Source organism: Polyodon spathula, chromosome 12 (assembly GCF_017654505.1).
Source record: "Polyodon spathula isolate WHYD16114869_AA chromosome 12, ASM1765450v1, whole genome shotgun sequence".
In the NCBI taxonomy this organism is placed as follows: Eukaryota; Metazoa; Chordata; class Actinopteri; order Acipenseriformes; family Polyodontidae; genus Polyodon; species Polyodon spathula.
In genome coordinates, this window is record NC_054545.1 from 13,945,997 (window position 1) to 13,964,083 (window position 18,087).

The 18,087-nt window shown below is 37.5% G+C and overlaps 1 protein-coding gene across 3 annotated transcripts in view; it reads right to left on the bottom strand.

The window, feature by feature from the left end:
* The window catches only part of LOC121324411 (kinesin-like protein KIF26A), a 111,156-nt gene extending 95,184 nt beyond the window's left edge, over positions 1-15,972 (bottom strand). For 2 of the 3 annotated variants that reach the window (XM_041266249.1, XM_041266248.1), the window contains exons 1-2: positions 15,296-15,972; positions 11,089-11,340 (exon numbers count right to left, since the gene is read on the bottom strand). In XM_041266249.1, the coding sequence (XP_041122183.1) occupies positions 11,089-11,340; positions 15,296-15,430 (387 nt within the window). In that variant the 5' untranslated portion in view covers positions 15,431-15,972. Of the gene's footprint in view, positions 1-11,088; positions 11,341-11,833; positions 12,209-15,295 lie in introns of those variants that run through there. The other variant, XM_041266250.1, reaches the window with a different exon arrangement.
* Between the last annotated feature and the right edge of the window lie 2,115 nt (positions 15,973-18,087).

The following is an 18,087-nucleotide window of genomic DNA, read 5'->3' on the forward strand; positions in this document are numbered from 1 at the left end:
CATCTATCTAAGCATATCAATTTCCCCACTGAACAATACAAAAAAGATTTACAGGTTTCCATTTACCACACTTAGATTATTACTCGCCACCTTTATGCAGCCAGCATGCTATAAACTAAGACAGAATAACCAGGAAAATACTGAAGAGCTGCGGTTCTAGCAGGTGATCTTATCATTCTGATGGATGCGTTTGCACATCTCAATTGAGTCTGATCTCAGTCTGCTTAAATTTGCAAGGCTTTTCCCAGGCAGATGTGGTGCCATGTAATGCCATTCCAATTTCAAGTTTAGTTCATCTTGCTTACCGAAACACTGGCTTTCATTTGATTAACCACACCCTAATTCAATACAAAGTAGCACGCTCAGCACATGTAATGCATGCTTACCCTTCTATACACAGGACTATTTCTCACCATAACTAATGAATGTCAGTCGGTTGGCTAGCAGAACAAACTCAACGGTCATCAGCTCACGCTGATTACAGTACACGTCATCAGAAACATTATCTGTTCCGAACAGCTCACCATTAAATGGACAGATTATTCTATTTGAGTCTGCATATGGTATTGGAGAGCATATGTAATGTCAATTAGATTTCCATAAAGCTCACATTATTATGCGGAAATTATGTTAGTGTGGGGAGTTTTATCCTGAATCAGACAACCCTAAAACACAAAATATTGCTTTGCATGGCTTTCTGTGCGAAGGAAGCAAAATTAAATAAATAAATAAATGATGACTTGTGTTCTTTTATGTTGTATCCTATTTTCTAATATAAAATCATGTTATAATCAAATGTTTCAGTAAGTAAGAAAAGAAAAAGGTTAGATTATTGTATTACTTCTATTTTAGATGCCAATATACTTATATTTTCTTAATGTGTTTAGTTTTTTTGTTTGTTTGTTTGTTTTGTATTCTGGGTGCACCCTTATCTTATTTGAATATAATCACTCTTATATTATAATTGTTTGCTTTAATAAAAAGAAAATCATTAAACACTTTAGCTAACAGAGGTTCCACTGGCTTGTCAAGACATCGCAGTGGTAATGGATCTTATAGTTTTTGTTCAAATTGTTCCCCAAACTAAAAGCATTACATGTGACTGTGCTAGATGAGCTCTGTTGATTTGAGCACTAAATCCGACAACCATCTAACCAAACACGAAATTACAGTAATCATGAGCTATATAGCATTATAATACTACAATGCAACATCTTATTGTAAAATGCTATTGATTACATTTAACTTCAATTCACACACAGCACTGGAATATCTCCGGGCTTAGCACTCCAGTTTATCGCAATGTTATGTATTTTTAGTGGAAGGTTCTCACTTTGATGTACTTGGTCTCTCACTCTGGCTCAGACTAAACCCCTAATTCTTTTACAGGTCACTGAAATCCCTTCAATAAACATGTGTTTTCCACTAATAACCGTGCTGAATTGGTTGGAAATGGTATGAATGTGATCTGGAGCTATTCTACTCCTGGGGCTCAGATTTCATCGCTATAGTGCGTTGGCCTGTGTTTAAGATCACTTAGTCTTGACACCACCTCCAGCAAACCAATTACCTTCCACCGGTTGTGATCCTGGTAAGAGTCCTGAAATCCTACACTTCAATGAAACAGAAGCAGATTGGACAAAAGGTCAGTGAGCTAGCAACAATGATAGGGGATGCCAGAGGCATGCCCTGCAGAGAGTTATCGGGCATGCTTAAGAAGAGATGAGGGGACTTGGATATGAATCAATCATCTAGTGCATGTCTTAGCCCTTTAAAGGGAAAAAGCCAGATCAATACAACACAATATAGAGATGCTCAAAGCAAGGTAAATAAAATCTAGTAGAAACTTACAAAAGATAAAGGTCTAATAAAAATCTTACAGCAGCCTTGATCAAACACTATCAGGGCAGGGACACTGGAGTTGGCTATAGTAAAGAATGGTGCCGGCAGATGCTGTTACAGCTTTCCTTTACAGCTCTGCAAGAGTACCTCATTCCTTATCTGGGGTCTTTCTCAAGCAGTAACAAACACAATATTCATTTGACATGTGCTACACATCTCCCATGCTACACCAGCTGTCTCATTCCCCTGCATTCCACATCCAAATTAAAAAGCCACCCCAACTCTCTTGTGCTTTCTAAGAGTTAAGGGTCCCAGTCTATACAAGGGAGAGCACAGGAAGTTGAACTCCAGCGCCTCCTGATACCGTAGCTTCAAATCAATGAACACCACAAGAATTTGTAGCACAAATCCCTTTTTTTAAATCAGCGCACAGATGCATGGAGATCAGCTTAAAGTTTGATGTTACAAGCAACATTTGTCTCCTTTACAACTGCCAAAAGATTAAGCAGTGATTTAAACTGCAGCTTTGTGCCATCATTTAGAATTGAACTGGAAAAGCTATGAAATGAAATTACAGCCTCTAATTCCTTCAGGGAACTTGGTCTGATTCACCATTTTGAATCAGACTAACTGTTGCTTGGAAAATCAGTATTTGTGGTTGTCTAGGATACAGAAATCCTGCCAACAGAATAGAAGTCTGTCAGATCTGCTGATCAATTTACACAGAAGAGTGTGCTACATAGCACTGGTATTTCAGTTACTCTGTATAAACCCTTGTAGATCAAATACCATAGACTGAAACCACATGGTTTTATTTTGCTTTGTAGAAGGCAAAAGACTATATTAGTGAGTAGCTTTTTTTGTTTTAGTTTTTTAATTTCAGTTTTAATTTTGGTTTCTTTTTGTTTTGTTTATTTTAATTTAGATTATTAAATAGAAAAGAGTCCATACTAAAACGTTGTCACTTTAAACCTGCCATTATGTCACTCTTTGAACCAAACAGGCATGCTCCTGCTATTATTTACAGCTGTAGGAAGTTATCCATTAAATATCCAAGCTCTATTATATCATAGGAAGAGATTTAAAAAGGAGACTGACTTTTCTATTGTATTTTTGCTATACTGGCAAAATCTCTGATATTTTCAACAAGCATTTTTAAAGTATAAACATATTGGATTTCATTTCAGGTAATATGCCTTTAAAAGACACTATCTACAAAATAAAACACAAAGTAAACTGAGTATACACACTTTGTAGTTGGATTAATAATTGCTGGGTGCAGGCAATCTCTACCACACCTCCCATTACCTTTATCTCTGACAGAATGCATATTGGCTCAATATCTTATTTAGACTTCATTGGTGGGCAAACACACAGCACATTTAATGCCATGTGCACACTAATAAAATCTTTCATTCCAGGTGTGGCGAGGTTGCATTATTGCCCTTTCCTGGGTCTCCCTGGGTGTCTGGGGATTGAGAGCGTCTTGTACAGATATGCAAAGATAGGCATGTTCCCCTGTGACCTGGGGCACAAAGGGCAAAGGTTAATATAGAATTTAAATGGGCCTGTCAGTGACACTTCCTGTGTGCCCTTGTTAAGGGATGTGTTAGCACCAGCTTGCTGTCTCCTGAACTGCAAATGAATCAAAAAGAAGTGTGTGCTCTTTTAACCCTATACCTCTCTCAGACACTGCTGTAGCAATAAGATCCCGTCCTTTAAAACAGCGGCTGTTCAACCTGCATTTAAACAGCGTCTTAAAGTTCTAGTTAAGATGTGTTGATTTTAATTGATATGTAAAGGAAGTGGCAATTCCTCTTCAGTTATTTAGCTAGTCAGAGGGTAAAATTGCTGGAATTACAAAGTCATCGCAATTAGCATCACTGAACTGCACTATGACTGCTTTTGTGTCCAACAGCTGTATTATAACTGGAGACATTGTGTTTAATTTGCAGGTTTAATGCAATCAAACTAAATAGGTTGAGGAAGTACACAACACATTCTTCTCCTAATTAACCACTACCGATAGCTAGTTTTTTTTTTTTTTTTTTAAATCAACTGAATACATTACAGTCTGGGATGTGTCCTAAACAATGATACTTGACCATTTCTCAGCGATTACCCTCAGCAGGGAAGTTGGGGAATCTGCAGGTATTTATCCAGAATGTCCACTGTCATCACTTTTGAGATTGTTCCACATTAAACAAGAACAGTTTGTGCAGTCTTAGATATGGAGCACCTACATGTACTAACAGCCCTTTAGATCTGCTGCCTTGGCCAAAGCGATTGAAATTTGCACTAGGCAGGTGGCTTTAATATAATCACAGAAAAAAGACCAGAGAACTGATCAGCATAACAACTATACAAACGTACATGCCGCACGTTCTATTGAACTGAAGGGAATTTTCTTCATTAGTACAGTCCCTAAAGATTCAGTGCTTTCATATTGGCTGTTCAATAAGAAATATCTGACCTGATTTGTGGATCCCGTTACTGACAGGACGAATCAATTTCCATAGATCAATTCATTTTTATTATGCAGTCCACATATTGGCATCTGTCCATCAGTCTTGTTATTCATTAGTTGCTTCTCTTTTCATTATTTGTTGAGTGTTGACCTCGGTACCAATTTTCTGATATGTACATCTACAACATGATTCTTTTCCACATTCTTCTGCAGGTTAGCCTGCCTATGCACTCAGTTTTATCATATGATCAACCTTGTTTGCATTCCAGTTTGTTTACATAATATCACCCCCCCCCCCCCCCCCCCATTCCTATATTTTGGGAGACTTCTCATTGACTCTCACTATATTTTTATTTACTATTTCTGAGTCCAGTCAGATAAAACTCCACACAAGGTGAAAGTCGACAACAAACAAAATATTTTGGCACTTTTATTATTTAATTTTTTTAAGGCAAATTTATTTCTTTAAAAGGTGTTTTACAAAGTGGGGACGCCCTCACAAAATCGTTTTTTCAGGAGTTACTATCTTTGTGGGGACATTTTTTTCAAATTTTGTCTGCCCATTGATAGTAATACCTGCCCACATATACACACACACACACACACACACACACACACATTTGAAACCTACCTGCTTGGCTTTTACTTTCAGGCAAATAGGTACCACTACTAAAACTACACAGGTGTAACAATTATTAATTTCTTCGATCAGATTTCTTACAGTAAGTTCCAAAAAAACTGGGGGGGTGACCTGTCTTAATTTTGTTAAAGCTTTACCTTAATAGCAAATATCTGGAGCTCTCTGGTATACATTTTCAATATCGACTCATAAGGTAATAACCTACTAGAATTGAAAACTTTGGGAGCTCTGTACCTTTGTTTAGTTAATGTATTTGTGTTTTATTTTCTCATCACAAAGCCCTGTTCCCGTTCTCTAAGCTTTTCAAACACAGACATGTCTTGATAAGAATCAGCTTTCCAGCTCCATTACACTCAACGTGCGGCCAGGGCTGTGATGAGAGATCCCCCCCCTCTAGTCTTTCTGAAACATTCTCATTGAAGCGCTGCAGGTATTGGCATATGTTAATCAGGATGGGGATCTAAGCAAAGCACACACCATCAGCTCAGAGAAGTAAGCAGAGCACTGCTGATGGAAGGAAAGAATGTCTCAATACATGTCTCTGGATGCTTCAACATCTGAGGGCTGGATTCTAGATAGCAGAGCACACTAACCTTCGGGTTTAATCAGCCTAGAATATCTTATCTGCCTTTGTCATACGTCGGCTTCTTTACACTGTGCAAGCATCCCACATTGAGTCACTGATCTCATTGCCTCAGGGAGACTGGATTTATCAGATAATTCTGTTCTCTATGATGGCTAGACTATTGCAATGCTTAAGACTGTGTACACACACACATATAGTATGCAGGGGTGGGACAAAGAGAAACACCGTCAACATACACGTGTGTGTGATTGGTCCCAATATGACTGATTAATTTTCATTCCTTTAGTATATACAAATTACATCCCCAAAGTCTGACAGACTTTGACAAAGGATTAATATTAGGTGTTCGGTTGATAGGTGCTTCACTATCCTTGACTAATCTTTTATGTGTCTCCAAAGTGATAACTCTAAGGGACATTTGGGAGAACTTAATTTGCTGCAGATTTTCAGCCACCCACAAGCCAAAAAGGAAGGAATCATTGAAGAATGGTAATGCTTTCCTTCAGAACAATTTCAAAACCATGCAGTCAAATTAGTTTTGCTGCCTATAGTGGCCCTGCCAGAGGTAGTTATAGATATATTTTTCTTTAGAAATACTGCAATACCCATTGTGAGCATCATATATAAGGGAACTTGAATAATTACAGATATACAGAAATATATTTTAAAGTGTTGATGACCCCCATATTTAATATTAAATAATATTACAATATAATCATGCAATATAGGCTCCTGCGAGGTCTGCTAGCCACACTGAAACATTGCAATGATGGCTCTTCGGAACAATCAGATTACCATCATACATATAAAAGTCAACTTAGATGCTGTTTTTTCTCCCTAAAAGCTTTTTTCCAGCCCTAACCAGATAAGCAGATAAGATAGAAAGAATCACTTTATCTGGCACAGACTTTAACTGATGCTTCATCACAAAACATCAGGAATGTAGGAATTTGAACATGGAAACTTTTTTTTTTTTTTTTTTTGTTAACCACACCAGATGACATCAAATCCGTTGTAGTTTTATGCAGTGGTTTATAAAATCATGTTGCTTCATTCCTCATCATTCGTGGCATAAAACTGAACAAAATGTCCAGGCAGTTACCTCAATTTAACCTTAAATTTAAATTTAAATTTTCTGAAATTGTCTATCCACAGCATTCAACTACATCAGATAGTAAACTATTTTGATAAAGACTTCCTCTTTCATTGCCACAATATGGTCTCTTCATTGAATTCCCCCACTAAAGAAAACACACCCACCAGCACCAAAGACAGCAGTTGTGCAAGGGACCACTCTGAAATAATGTTGAAAAATCCCGTTATTATTAAACCAATGGAAAGAAATACTTTCAAACCATGATGGCTCTGAAGGCTAACTTCTTTCAACTGTTAAATCTTAACATGCTGTTAGTATACCACTCTAGTATAGTGGAACATTTTAAAGCTACAGTATATTAGGAAAATAGGATTTTTGTGGAAAATTCTTCACATGCAACTTTATTAAAAGACATATCATGACAGTCCAGTTTGGTTACATTCCCCAAAGCTATTGTTTCTTGTGGAGGAACAAGATACATTGGAAACACCAGTAGGTGAGCCAAATAACCTGGCGGGGAGACCTTACTACTAGGCTAATTCCAGAAGTACAATCATTTATAATGACTGTTATAAAGACATTTTAGGGGGCTCCCAAGGGACACATCTGGTTAAGGCACTCCACCAGGAGTGCAGGATGCAACCTATAGCTTGAAGATCCAAGCTATGCCACTTCTGACCATGGACGGGAGTTTCCAGGGGACAGCACACAATTGGCCAAGCGCTGCCCAGGCAGGGAGGGGATAGGTCAGCTGGGGAGTCCTTGGCTCACCGCACACCAGCGACACTTGTGGCTGACGGGTGCCGCAGGCCTACCTGTATGCAATTCGAAACTGTGTGGTCTCTGAGGCTATAAGTTCTGAGATGACTGCAAGGCAGGCTTGCAGAGTAAAAAAAAGCAGATGGTTGATGGCACTTGTTTCAGATGACGCGTGTGTTTGTCTTCGTCTCTCCAGAGTAAGTGCAGGGATTGCAGTGGTGAGCCAGAATAATTGAACATTCCACAATTGGGAGAAAATCGAGAATTAATACAAATAATTGTTCAAAAGAAAAAGACATCTTCAAGATTTAATTTGGTTCAGGAAGCAACAATTTTAAGGTACCTAGTTACTTTCTTAAATCAGTTTAGTGCATCACACAAATGTTGGCATTCGTTAAACTTTTCTCTTTTTTTTTAAGAAGGTTTACAGTTTCTCTTTGAGATTCAATATCCCAGCTTCAGAAAAAGTTGAAGTTAAAAGTTTCACAAACAAGGTAAATGCAATAAAAGCACCATCTACATGTTCAAGCTGAAGAGATTTTCCTGGCTGTGTTGGTCAGCTGTAAAGAAGTCATTAGTTAGCATGACTGTTCATCTGATAAGCCCTGAATTTAATCACTCACTCAACACAGCTGAGCTTTCCAAACACATTCTTTACCCTGTCGCAAGCCTTAAAACCCCAGTTGTTTGTTGTTTGTAGCTTGTCACTGCGGTTGCCACTTTAAATTGGATGCAGATCAAAGTGATAAACACAAGTGCATTTAATAACCCAATAATGCAAACAGCATTGAGGTTACCATTCACAAAGGGTTAGAGAGCAACGCAGTAACACTACAATGGAATGAAATGGCCCAGTATTCAGGGGCACAGGTTACACACCAGAAGTATTATAATGGAAACCCAATCTGATTTTATTTTCTTTAAGAGCAGAAAAAAAGTTAATAGTCATTATTAAGAAAAGCTCATCAATAAAGTATTGCTTGTTATCTCAAACTAACCCACTACTCTTACAGTTGAACTAACACAGCATGTCTCAATACCATTCACAATGTACAGGGTAAAGTCTCTAAGACTGGGAGTGAGGGTATTGGGAATGAATGCAAGACTATGGTGGTCATTAGAACAAATGAAAACAGGTCTCTTAGTCATCTTAAATAAAGGACGATAAGGAGGTGCTCCGGTTACCTTACCCCACTAAACAGCTGATAAAGCATGATACCTTTCTCTAGCTTTGCGCGCCATCACCACATAAACAGCCCCGCCAACAACACTGATCTTATCAGCCAGAGCTGTGTAACAAAACAAACCTTTCAGATGTGCTGTGTGACTGCTCAGACAATGGATCCATGGATATGCAGGTAAATGATACCTTATTTTTCCAAAGCACACAAACAATTCACCAATATTGTGTACGTCTAAAATTAGGGTCTAATTTAGCTGTCAACGTGCAACTAATGTCTTTCCGGGAAAGGACCACACAAGGCTGTCCACTCACTGAGGCCCACCTGGACACCTGGCTAAGGACTCAAGCAAAGTTTGGTTCCCATGACAAGGGTCCCCACTAACTCCCATCCATAGATAAAGACTTGTTTATATATCTAAAATAAGCTTGCTATTGTATGCAGCCAGACTTGTTAGTGCATATAGCCTGCAGCTTAACAATGGGAAAATATAACTTCTATTCCCTGTCAATGATACAGGAGCAGTTGGAGGGGGGTCCAGAGACTGGGGGCTTGTAATCCAAGCCAAGTACAAGACCTTCCATTCTAACAACAACTAAAAAAACTTGATCCCAGCAAAGGCAGCGACAGCAAAGTCTGAAAACTATATTTAACAACTCTGGGAATTCTAGAGCAGTACATACAGGAACACATTCAATGCAAAGTGAAGGTCGTCTGTGTTTAACTTCCTTTACAGACTCTGCTTCTTGCAAGTTTTTTTTTTTAACAAATCACAGCGATAAGCATTGTTTTCCAAAACAATGTGCCACTTCCAAATCCATTTAAATCTCCCAGACAATCTTTGCTGCAGCTTATCTCTGCATGTAAAGTTAAATCAAATAAATACACTGCACACAATTAAATCATAGCCCATTTTTCCCATATTGACAATGTTAAAAACTATAAAACAGAATACTATAAATAATTTGCACATACTGTTTCTATCAAACAATGCATACTAAAAAAACACAATATTTGTGACTGAATGCTTGCATAATACTTAATTTGTTATCTGTTAATTATCCCATGGTACAAATCATACTTTATTTAGGTTTCTGTCCTAATGGATTTTATGTTTAATAAAGTCACCAGCATATTTTACCTCTACATCTAAAAGCATGACTGAACAAACAGGAATTTCTTTTAAGAAGCCAGTATAAAAATGTCCATTAGGGACATGCAGCAGTAATTCTTTTCCCCTGAAACAGTGAGTTTGTGACATACTTTCCATTGCAAACTTATCTCTTTAAAGAAACCACATTGCTTTGGTAAGTAAAATATGCTGGTGCTTTTAGCTTATACATCAACTGTATAAGTCTGAACAAGCAACAGCAGTTATAGGGGAATCAAGCAGAGGAAAAGTCCAAATAAATGGCTTTGGTTCTACAGGGAGGACTATATTAACAATAGTTATATTAACTCTTCCTGTACCAAATTCCAAAAGATAAACCTAAGGCATCTAATTAAAGACTTGCAGTTAATTACACTGAAAAATAAACACAAGATTGGTTTACTGGTTTGAAATTGTATGTGGCATTATCTTTCCAAAATCTGAAGTGTTGAAAGAGTTAAATCAGAAAAGCCTGCAAGTTAAAATGTCACTCTTTCAATCAGCAGGCTGATGTATTCACACCATTAGCTAAAACTTTGGGCACAGCCACCATGCACCAAAGCATAATCTAAATGGGCTGTGAAAAAGCTGGCTAGCCTGTTTAAAACAGTAAATGAGAAAGCCACAGAACTAGTTCATTTTCACATGTATAATACTGTCTTGCTGTTGGTCTTTTACTTTTGCAGGCTTTACTTGCCACTAAACTAAACCATACATTTAATCTCCTTGTTCTGATCGTGTGTTAAAGGCAAAATAAGTATATCTACCATCTACCAATGTGCAGCACTAAATTCAAAATGTAATGCTCAGGGGGTCTAATTACTGTACCTGCAACACAGGAAGTGAGCTAGTGGCTGCACCTGGGTCAAGGTGAAATAAAGTCTTGAAAAAACATAGGATCACAAAAGCATTACTATCTATTGCTAATTAAAGGCTTAACTAATAGCAGAGTGCATTGGTTATGAACTATAATCACTCCAGTTATGGAACTGAGTCTGTTAAGTTAAAGTACAGTACCGTTATTGTAAAATTGCCACTTGGGTAGTGGGATTGTCTTTTTTTGCGTCACTTTTTGTTGTATTCCTTTAACTGTAAAAATACATTGCAATTATACTAGTTACACTATACAATGGTTTTCTTATTGATATAACATAGACTATTCTCAAACCCCAAGCACAGAGTTTAGCATTGTCATGTTGTTAATGGAAACTATTGTAATACTTGAAGTTTAAAAATGACATTCAAAACTATTCTATGACAATGAGTTATTAATCCGATTAACCCTTTAGAGCACGGGTTAATGGTATATGAGCTATGCGTCATTGTCAATACTGGTGTAAAAGAAAATGGGCTGTAGTTCTACAAACCTTGAATGATCCGGGTACGGCTAGTGCAAGAGCCTGCCTCTTCAGTTCTGCCAGTTTAAGCTGGCATTTTTTGCACAAGCTTCCCTTCCCTTCCCTCCTCTCTAAGGGGCTCGACTCTGAGACGGTAACCGACCCGGCCCCCTCTGGAGGCGGTCGGCTGCTACATTGATCCTCTTCTGCAAATTGACGCCTCTTCCTGGGTCCGAGTTCCAGAGACAGTGGGGTTTCTCTGCTGGAGCAACCTTCTACGACCTGTGTGAGATAAAACGGCTTAGATTTGGACGAAGGAGAAAAGAAATACCACGAGGAGATCAAGCATTCTCCTTAAACCTTTTAAAGCAGAAACAATTATCATGTGTCAAGTCAAGCATTTTGCAACAATGTATACACAACACAATGTTTTTTTTTTTTTTTTTTTTTTCTGTGTTAATAGCACGATTTGTATTACATGAGAGTAGGTGTTATTTACTTCATGCTAACTGGACTAACTGAAATCGATTTAGATCGCGGTAGTACTGTACTAGTTTATATACAGATCTGTATCATAGAGACAGTAATGCACAATATGTTTAATATATTAATAAATTACGTATTAATAAATTAATTAATTTAAGCAAACTAGCAATCTGTGGCGACCTCCTAAAAATGTACCGCTTATGTCTGCAGTACCCTGAAGACTGGTATCACTCGTTTTGGATACGTCAAGTTTACAAACTTATAACAACTTTTGACATTGTACACTCACCGTCAACCTCCGGTTCTCAGCCTCTAACCCCAGAGTGCCATTCACTGAAACCGAGTTCATCCTCAGATTCAAGTCAGAAATCATGTGCCAATTTCACTCAAGCTATTTAAGGTAACTTGGCTGGTTGCTGCGAGGTACAACCGCTTTCGTTCTTTCAAACAATCGTATTACTGCATAGCTCTTTAGTGAAGGGGTTTCCATCCAGTTCTTTCTTTTTTGTACAATAATTACGAAGGACAAGATGTTCTGATCCCTGCCTGGTTTTCGAAACGCAACACAGAATCCCCCACGCAGACACTTGCTGTTTCAATCCCATGTCGTTGTCAAAAACATTGGGAGGAAAGTTTAGGACAAGTTTGTGTTCGGCTCTATTGAGCGAGGTGGGTGGAGCCTCGACGCCCGCAGAGAAAGAACTGACTGCTGAAATTGACAGCAAGTCAGTATAGCGTAGTCTTCAACGCTCTCAGCAGCAACACTTGCAACAAACATGACCTTTATTAGACCCAAGAGTTTAATGCAAGCCTATTTTTCAAGACCGGGTGCAAATAAGTAGCTTAAGAAAAACAGCCTATTAAAAATGTGTTTTTTAGCAGTACCAAGTATGGCATCTTGCTGTTAGTTCTGCGTAAATTTACTACAGATGTCACAATTTGGTCGAGTACGAGTGCTTAATTAATTTCACGATTGGCCCAGACTGAAAAAAATGCACATTTTGTAAGCTTAATCAGTTGAGGTCCTGTGCATTTAAAACGCACACCCACAAAGAGTTAAACACAAACTTTTTTGGTCACAAAAGCACACTTGACTATCAGGCGTTTACTTTCTAGAGCGATGCAAAGGTTTTGTTACCTGTGCTGTGCATACAATTCAAGGATTTAGGGTTTAACCAAGAAGCGCATTCCACGCTACTATTTTCACGCTATACACGAAGTCAAACAGCTACGCACAGCTAACACGTTTACAAAACAGAAATGCCATTGATTCAATGCGAAACTCATGCTACTGCTAAACCGCTCCGTATTTGGTAAAGTTTGCCAGGGATATTAGGAGGCAGGGGATGTTATTTAAGTGTGACGAATTGAGGTGTTAGTGGGGAAAAATAAACCACAAAACCTGCTCAATACATTCATAAATACCCAAATGGGCCGAGGTTATAGCAGAAACAGTTTATAAAAATAAATAAATAAATAAACAATCTGGTCTCGGCTAGTATGATCAACAAAAAACATGTTTCTGTGTGTACGAATACAACAATGCATTTGGGCTATTGATAGTTATGACTTTGAATTACTATAGAGAAGGTTCTGCATAATTTTCTGACATAGGTCTACTGTACACATAATGCATTCAGTGAACTGAATGACCAAGGTAATATAATCGAACTCAGATTCACATGGGCTTTAAGATAATTGTAGAATGGCATTGTGCCAAAATGCATTTCAGAGTGTCTGCGGCGTCTCGTGGTCTGCCTTCTGTAGGTTACATTCCAGATGTCATCTGTTATTTCAAAAGTAGAGTAGGTAGTCTTGGCTATTGCAGTGACTGTACCCTGTTCTCCCACTGCTGGATCGGGGAATTAGCAGGAGCTTCCCGTCTTTGTTACTTTGGCGCCACCTTTTGGTGGTTTGGCAGAACTTGGGTGACTAATCCTACAGGATCTGGGTTATCATTAAATATTTCATGTTTAGTCTTTTTATATTTAATGACGATGATGTAATAAATGAAAAGCATATATATATATATATATATATATATATATATATATATATATATATATATATATATATATATATATATATATATTATATTAATGACAGTACTGTCTTCAAATGGCTCACACAAAAAGTGTTTTAAGAGGATGTGAACTTGCATTTTATGTATTTATTATAATTTTAAACTAATGTAAACATACTTATGTACTTATTCAAATATGCAATCGCGTTGCATTGTCTTATATTGTTAACTAAACTAAGTTTAGTGTCTTCAAATGGCTCACACAAAAAGTGTTTTAAGAGGATGTGAACTTGCATTTTATGTATTTATTATAATTTTAAACTAATGTAAACATACTTATGTACTTATTCAAATATGCAATCGCGTTGCATTGTCTTATATTGTTAACTATAACTACCACTAATACTAAAGTATATAGATAGATAGATAGATAGATAGATAGATAGATAGATAGATAGATAGATAGATAGATAGATAGATAGATAGATAGATCAGACTTTACTTTACATACAAATAATCATATGATATAATCCTATTAGGAAAGTGGGTGGGGGGTGGGGGGGGGGGGGGGGGGCGGAGAGAGAGAAACATAGTATATGACACAAATCAGGGACTGGCAGATTGTTATAACTCTAATAGTTCAGAGTTGTGGACAACATTCAGATAAAAAAAATAAAAATAGTATTGTCCCAGACAAAGCATATGGGTCCAGCCTCCACGTTACGGCGATACCCCAGTAAGTTGTTTACTGGGCATAGAAAAGACTGGCTGTTCTCCCGCTGTTTAGGAAACACCCAGGACTTTATAAGATTGCTACATGTAACACGGTCTTAAACATTTAGAATTTCACTCCCATTCAAAACCCGATTATAATTAATAAGTAAAACATTTAATGATGTATCCCTTTGATAGCTGAGCATTTGACATATCGTCTCATTTTATGTTGTTATATTGTTTAGGACAGGGCCAGGTCTCAGAAAGCTGATGCTCCCTCTCTCTCTCCACGCTGAATCAGTCTAAGAGGTGAATAAATGTAAAGCAGAGCAAACTACCCCCTGCTCATACAACGTTTGATTGAAATTCCCTTCATGGAACAATCGCCTTCCTTGGAAATATTCATTTCCGTTAGAACAGAAGCTTGTCCAAATATGTACTTAACGTGAGTTGATCACAGAGTATATTCCACACAAGCCCTATAGTATTCAGGAGTATATAATGAGTTAATGCCAAATAACTTTTATAGAATTTATAGAATTGTTCAATGCAAAAAAACAACTACCATTTTTTTTTTTTTTTTTAAATGGTGTAACCAAATTGCCAGGTGTGGTTTGTAAGGCTTGTAAGTTTGTAAGGCTTTAAAACTACAAAGAATATTCATAGATTTGTGCTAGATGAGGAAAGACAATATTAACCAGAATCACCCAGCATTTGTTAAGAACGAACATTGAAACATGTTCGATGAAGAAGAACTATTCGTGGTGCTGAATAGCCTTTTCTGGCTACCACGAGCCGTACGAAGTAATGTGCACATGCACTTGTATCAGATAACGTTAGAACACCGTTTAAGGCTGAGATTTACTTCTCAAATTTAAAATGGTTAAAGTGCACATGAAGTTTTAAAATGTTTTAAATGTGACATTTCTACAATTTTAATAAACTATCTCAGAATAGGAAAGTTTATTTAAAAAAACAAATCCTTATTATTTTTGGAAGTTAAAATACACAAACCTTAGCTTTCCGCCTCAAAAGGTGGCTTGTAAATCCAAATATGATATCTGAGTCCACGTAGAAAGTGCCCAGGTCTAGAATACTGGTGTTTGTCTTGTTTGTCCCAGAAGTCTCTGGTGTGTTTTGTAAAGCCATGACATGTAAATGTTAAAAATACTGAGCCCGGAGTTGCAGGGTGGGCATTTATGTATTCCTTCTGACGGCCATTGCAAGTTTTTTTTTTTTTTTTTTTTTTTTTTAATTAAATATATTCCACTCAGCGATATCTCTTCTTCACACAACGATGCGCTCTTAATGAGCTTACTGTCTTTCAGAACCACTCCCCTCTATGTCCCACCAAGGCAACCTATTCTTGCCGGGATCCTCGCCGTCTCCAGTAGTCCAACTGCGCAATACACCACCAATATCCATCAGCAACCAACATCCATCAGAACATCCAGCTTATCTGTTGTGTCGTATTTGGTAATACTATCGGACGCCTGACTGACTGTACAGTGCGGCCACGCTTCCGTCCTTCACCACTGCATGGCTGAGAGTGGAATCGAAAAACCAACATAAGCACCTTAAGATCAACTCTCTCGCTCACTCACTCACTCACTCACCCACTCACTCTCCCTCGCTCTCATCGCTTTGGAGACTAAATACATTTTCTGCTTCAAGCGCCGAGAGAAAGAAAGCGGTCCCATAGCCAGTTTTCATTCCAGTTGTCACTTTAAACATTAAAAAGAACGTTAACGTCAGAATTAAACAGCATGTCCGGAAAATAACTATGTGTGTACAGATCTAAAAAATAAATAAACAGGAAATGCACGTTTTCTTTACCCACATTTTTTTCAGAAATTAAGAAAAAGCATATACGTTTTAAGACTTTGTTAAATGGATATAACTCATTTATTAATCATATTTCACTCGATTTTCTTGCTGTGTATTTCCAAGACAAAACTGATATACAATATATCCATAAATTCATCCAATCCATTAGTTGTGAAGTGCAAGCAAACCTTCACGCCTGCTAAAACAGTAAAACAGCCACATGCTTTCCATAGCCAGCTCCCCTTTTTTTTTACATGGTTAGGTGTATCTTGCATGAAACATGGCTAGGATCCTAATGAAGTGTGTTAATTGTTGTCTGCCAGCCTGGAAATATTAGTAGCCAGATCAGCACTCCTGTAGATGCTTCGAAAACAATCCCAGTGTGGACAACATGTGTGTGACAAGATCTAAGGACAGGATGACAGCGCATTAAATAATCGATCCAGACCTACATATGGAAAAGAGCCCCATGCAATTATTTAATCCGTGCATATTCTCCATATTATTGCATACACAGATTCCATTCTCCAACAAAAGACTTGCAACAGTAATATTGTCAGATATAAAATCGATCCGGAAAAAAAAAAAAAAAAAAAATGTGTTCAACTAAAATCTTACCGTCTGTATTCATTTGCCTGCTTCAGTGCATATATGCTGTTGCCCACTTCACGCCCTGTGAAATAATAATGTTTCCAAATTCTTATCATCATTTGGTTACGCTTAAAGCACGATTAAATCCTCTGGGAATCACCAAAGCATATTTTTTATACAAATTACATGTAAGTTCAGTTTGTGTCTTAATTATGTCGAAACGAAGCACATCATCTCCCAAACAACCTTAAACTATTGTATCTCAAGACAGAATAACAGGCACATGGCTACTGCAGACTGCTTAACATGGAACAAGCACAAAAAAAATATATATATATATATTTGCATCAAATCACACAAAAAAGGAACCAGCGTTTTAATTTTGTTTTGAAACATCTTCCAAACTCTTATGTTTCCTGTTATTTTAGAATAAAATACCACTTTTGAGCCAATAAAATGTACCGCATGTTTTTTGACAATAGTGTCATACATAAAGTAATTAAGGAGTTCTACTTGCATGCAGATGCATACTATGTGTATAAACTGGTTTCCTGTGTATAATGCCACGTTCAGTGCCTTAGGGGAAAACATCTTGAACTGGAACAGCAGCAACAGCTCGTGTTCAGCTCAGGACACTCTGTAGTCCTACTGGATAAGAAAATATGACTGTTTTTATTGAAATGCATAAAATATGGAATAATATTCAAACTGGATTTACTGGGTGGAAATGTGTATCTTAATAAGCATTAATAACATTATATTAAAAACATGAATTAGAGGGATCATTAATCTATTTACGTGTATTTAATTCATTTATCGAAGCATTCTTAGTGGGATCCCTACAGATAATAATTGTTCACATAAGCTTACTGATTTAACGTGAAATACAGTTAAAGCTACCTATATACCTTTATACATTACGATGTTGATGTCTGCGTGACATGCATTTCTCGTGCAAAACGCATGGTTCAAAAAGAAGAGACTCGATTGAGCAGTTCATTTTTTAAAGCGTCTTGTTAAACTGGCTTTGATGTGTTGGCAAAACATCCCCAGCTGCCCCAAACATAAACCGCTACCGTAGGAAACGTGTTATTACGACTGCTGAACGTTTGTCGTCTAAAGCAAGAGTAAAACACCGGCAAGCCGACTGAGCACAAAACCTAATAGAGAAGATAAAGTTCATTATTCTTGTGTTCTTCGAAAGCGAAACTCAGGCAGTAACGTCAGGCTCTTAATACACATCTTATAGCGTGGACACAGAGGACGTCGCTCTAGATAAGCAGACGGTCATTACCTCCATAATATACTAATTTCTGTCAAACCGGCTTTAAAAGTATCCCTTTCGGCCAGCTCGGTGTTTATCCCATTCATTGTTTACAGGCTTAAGA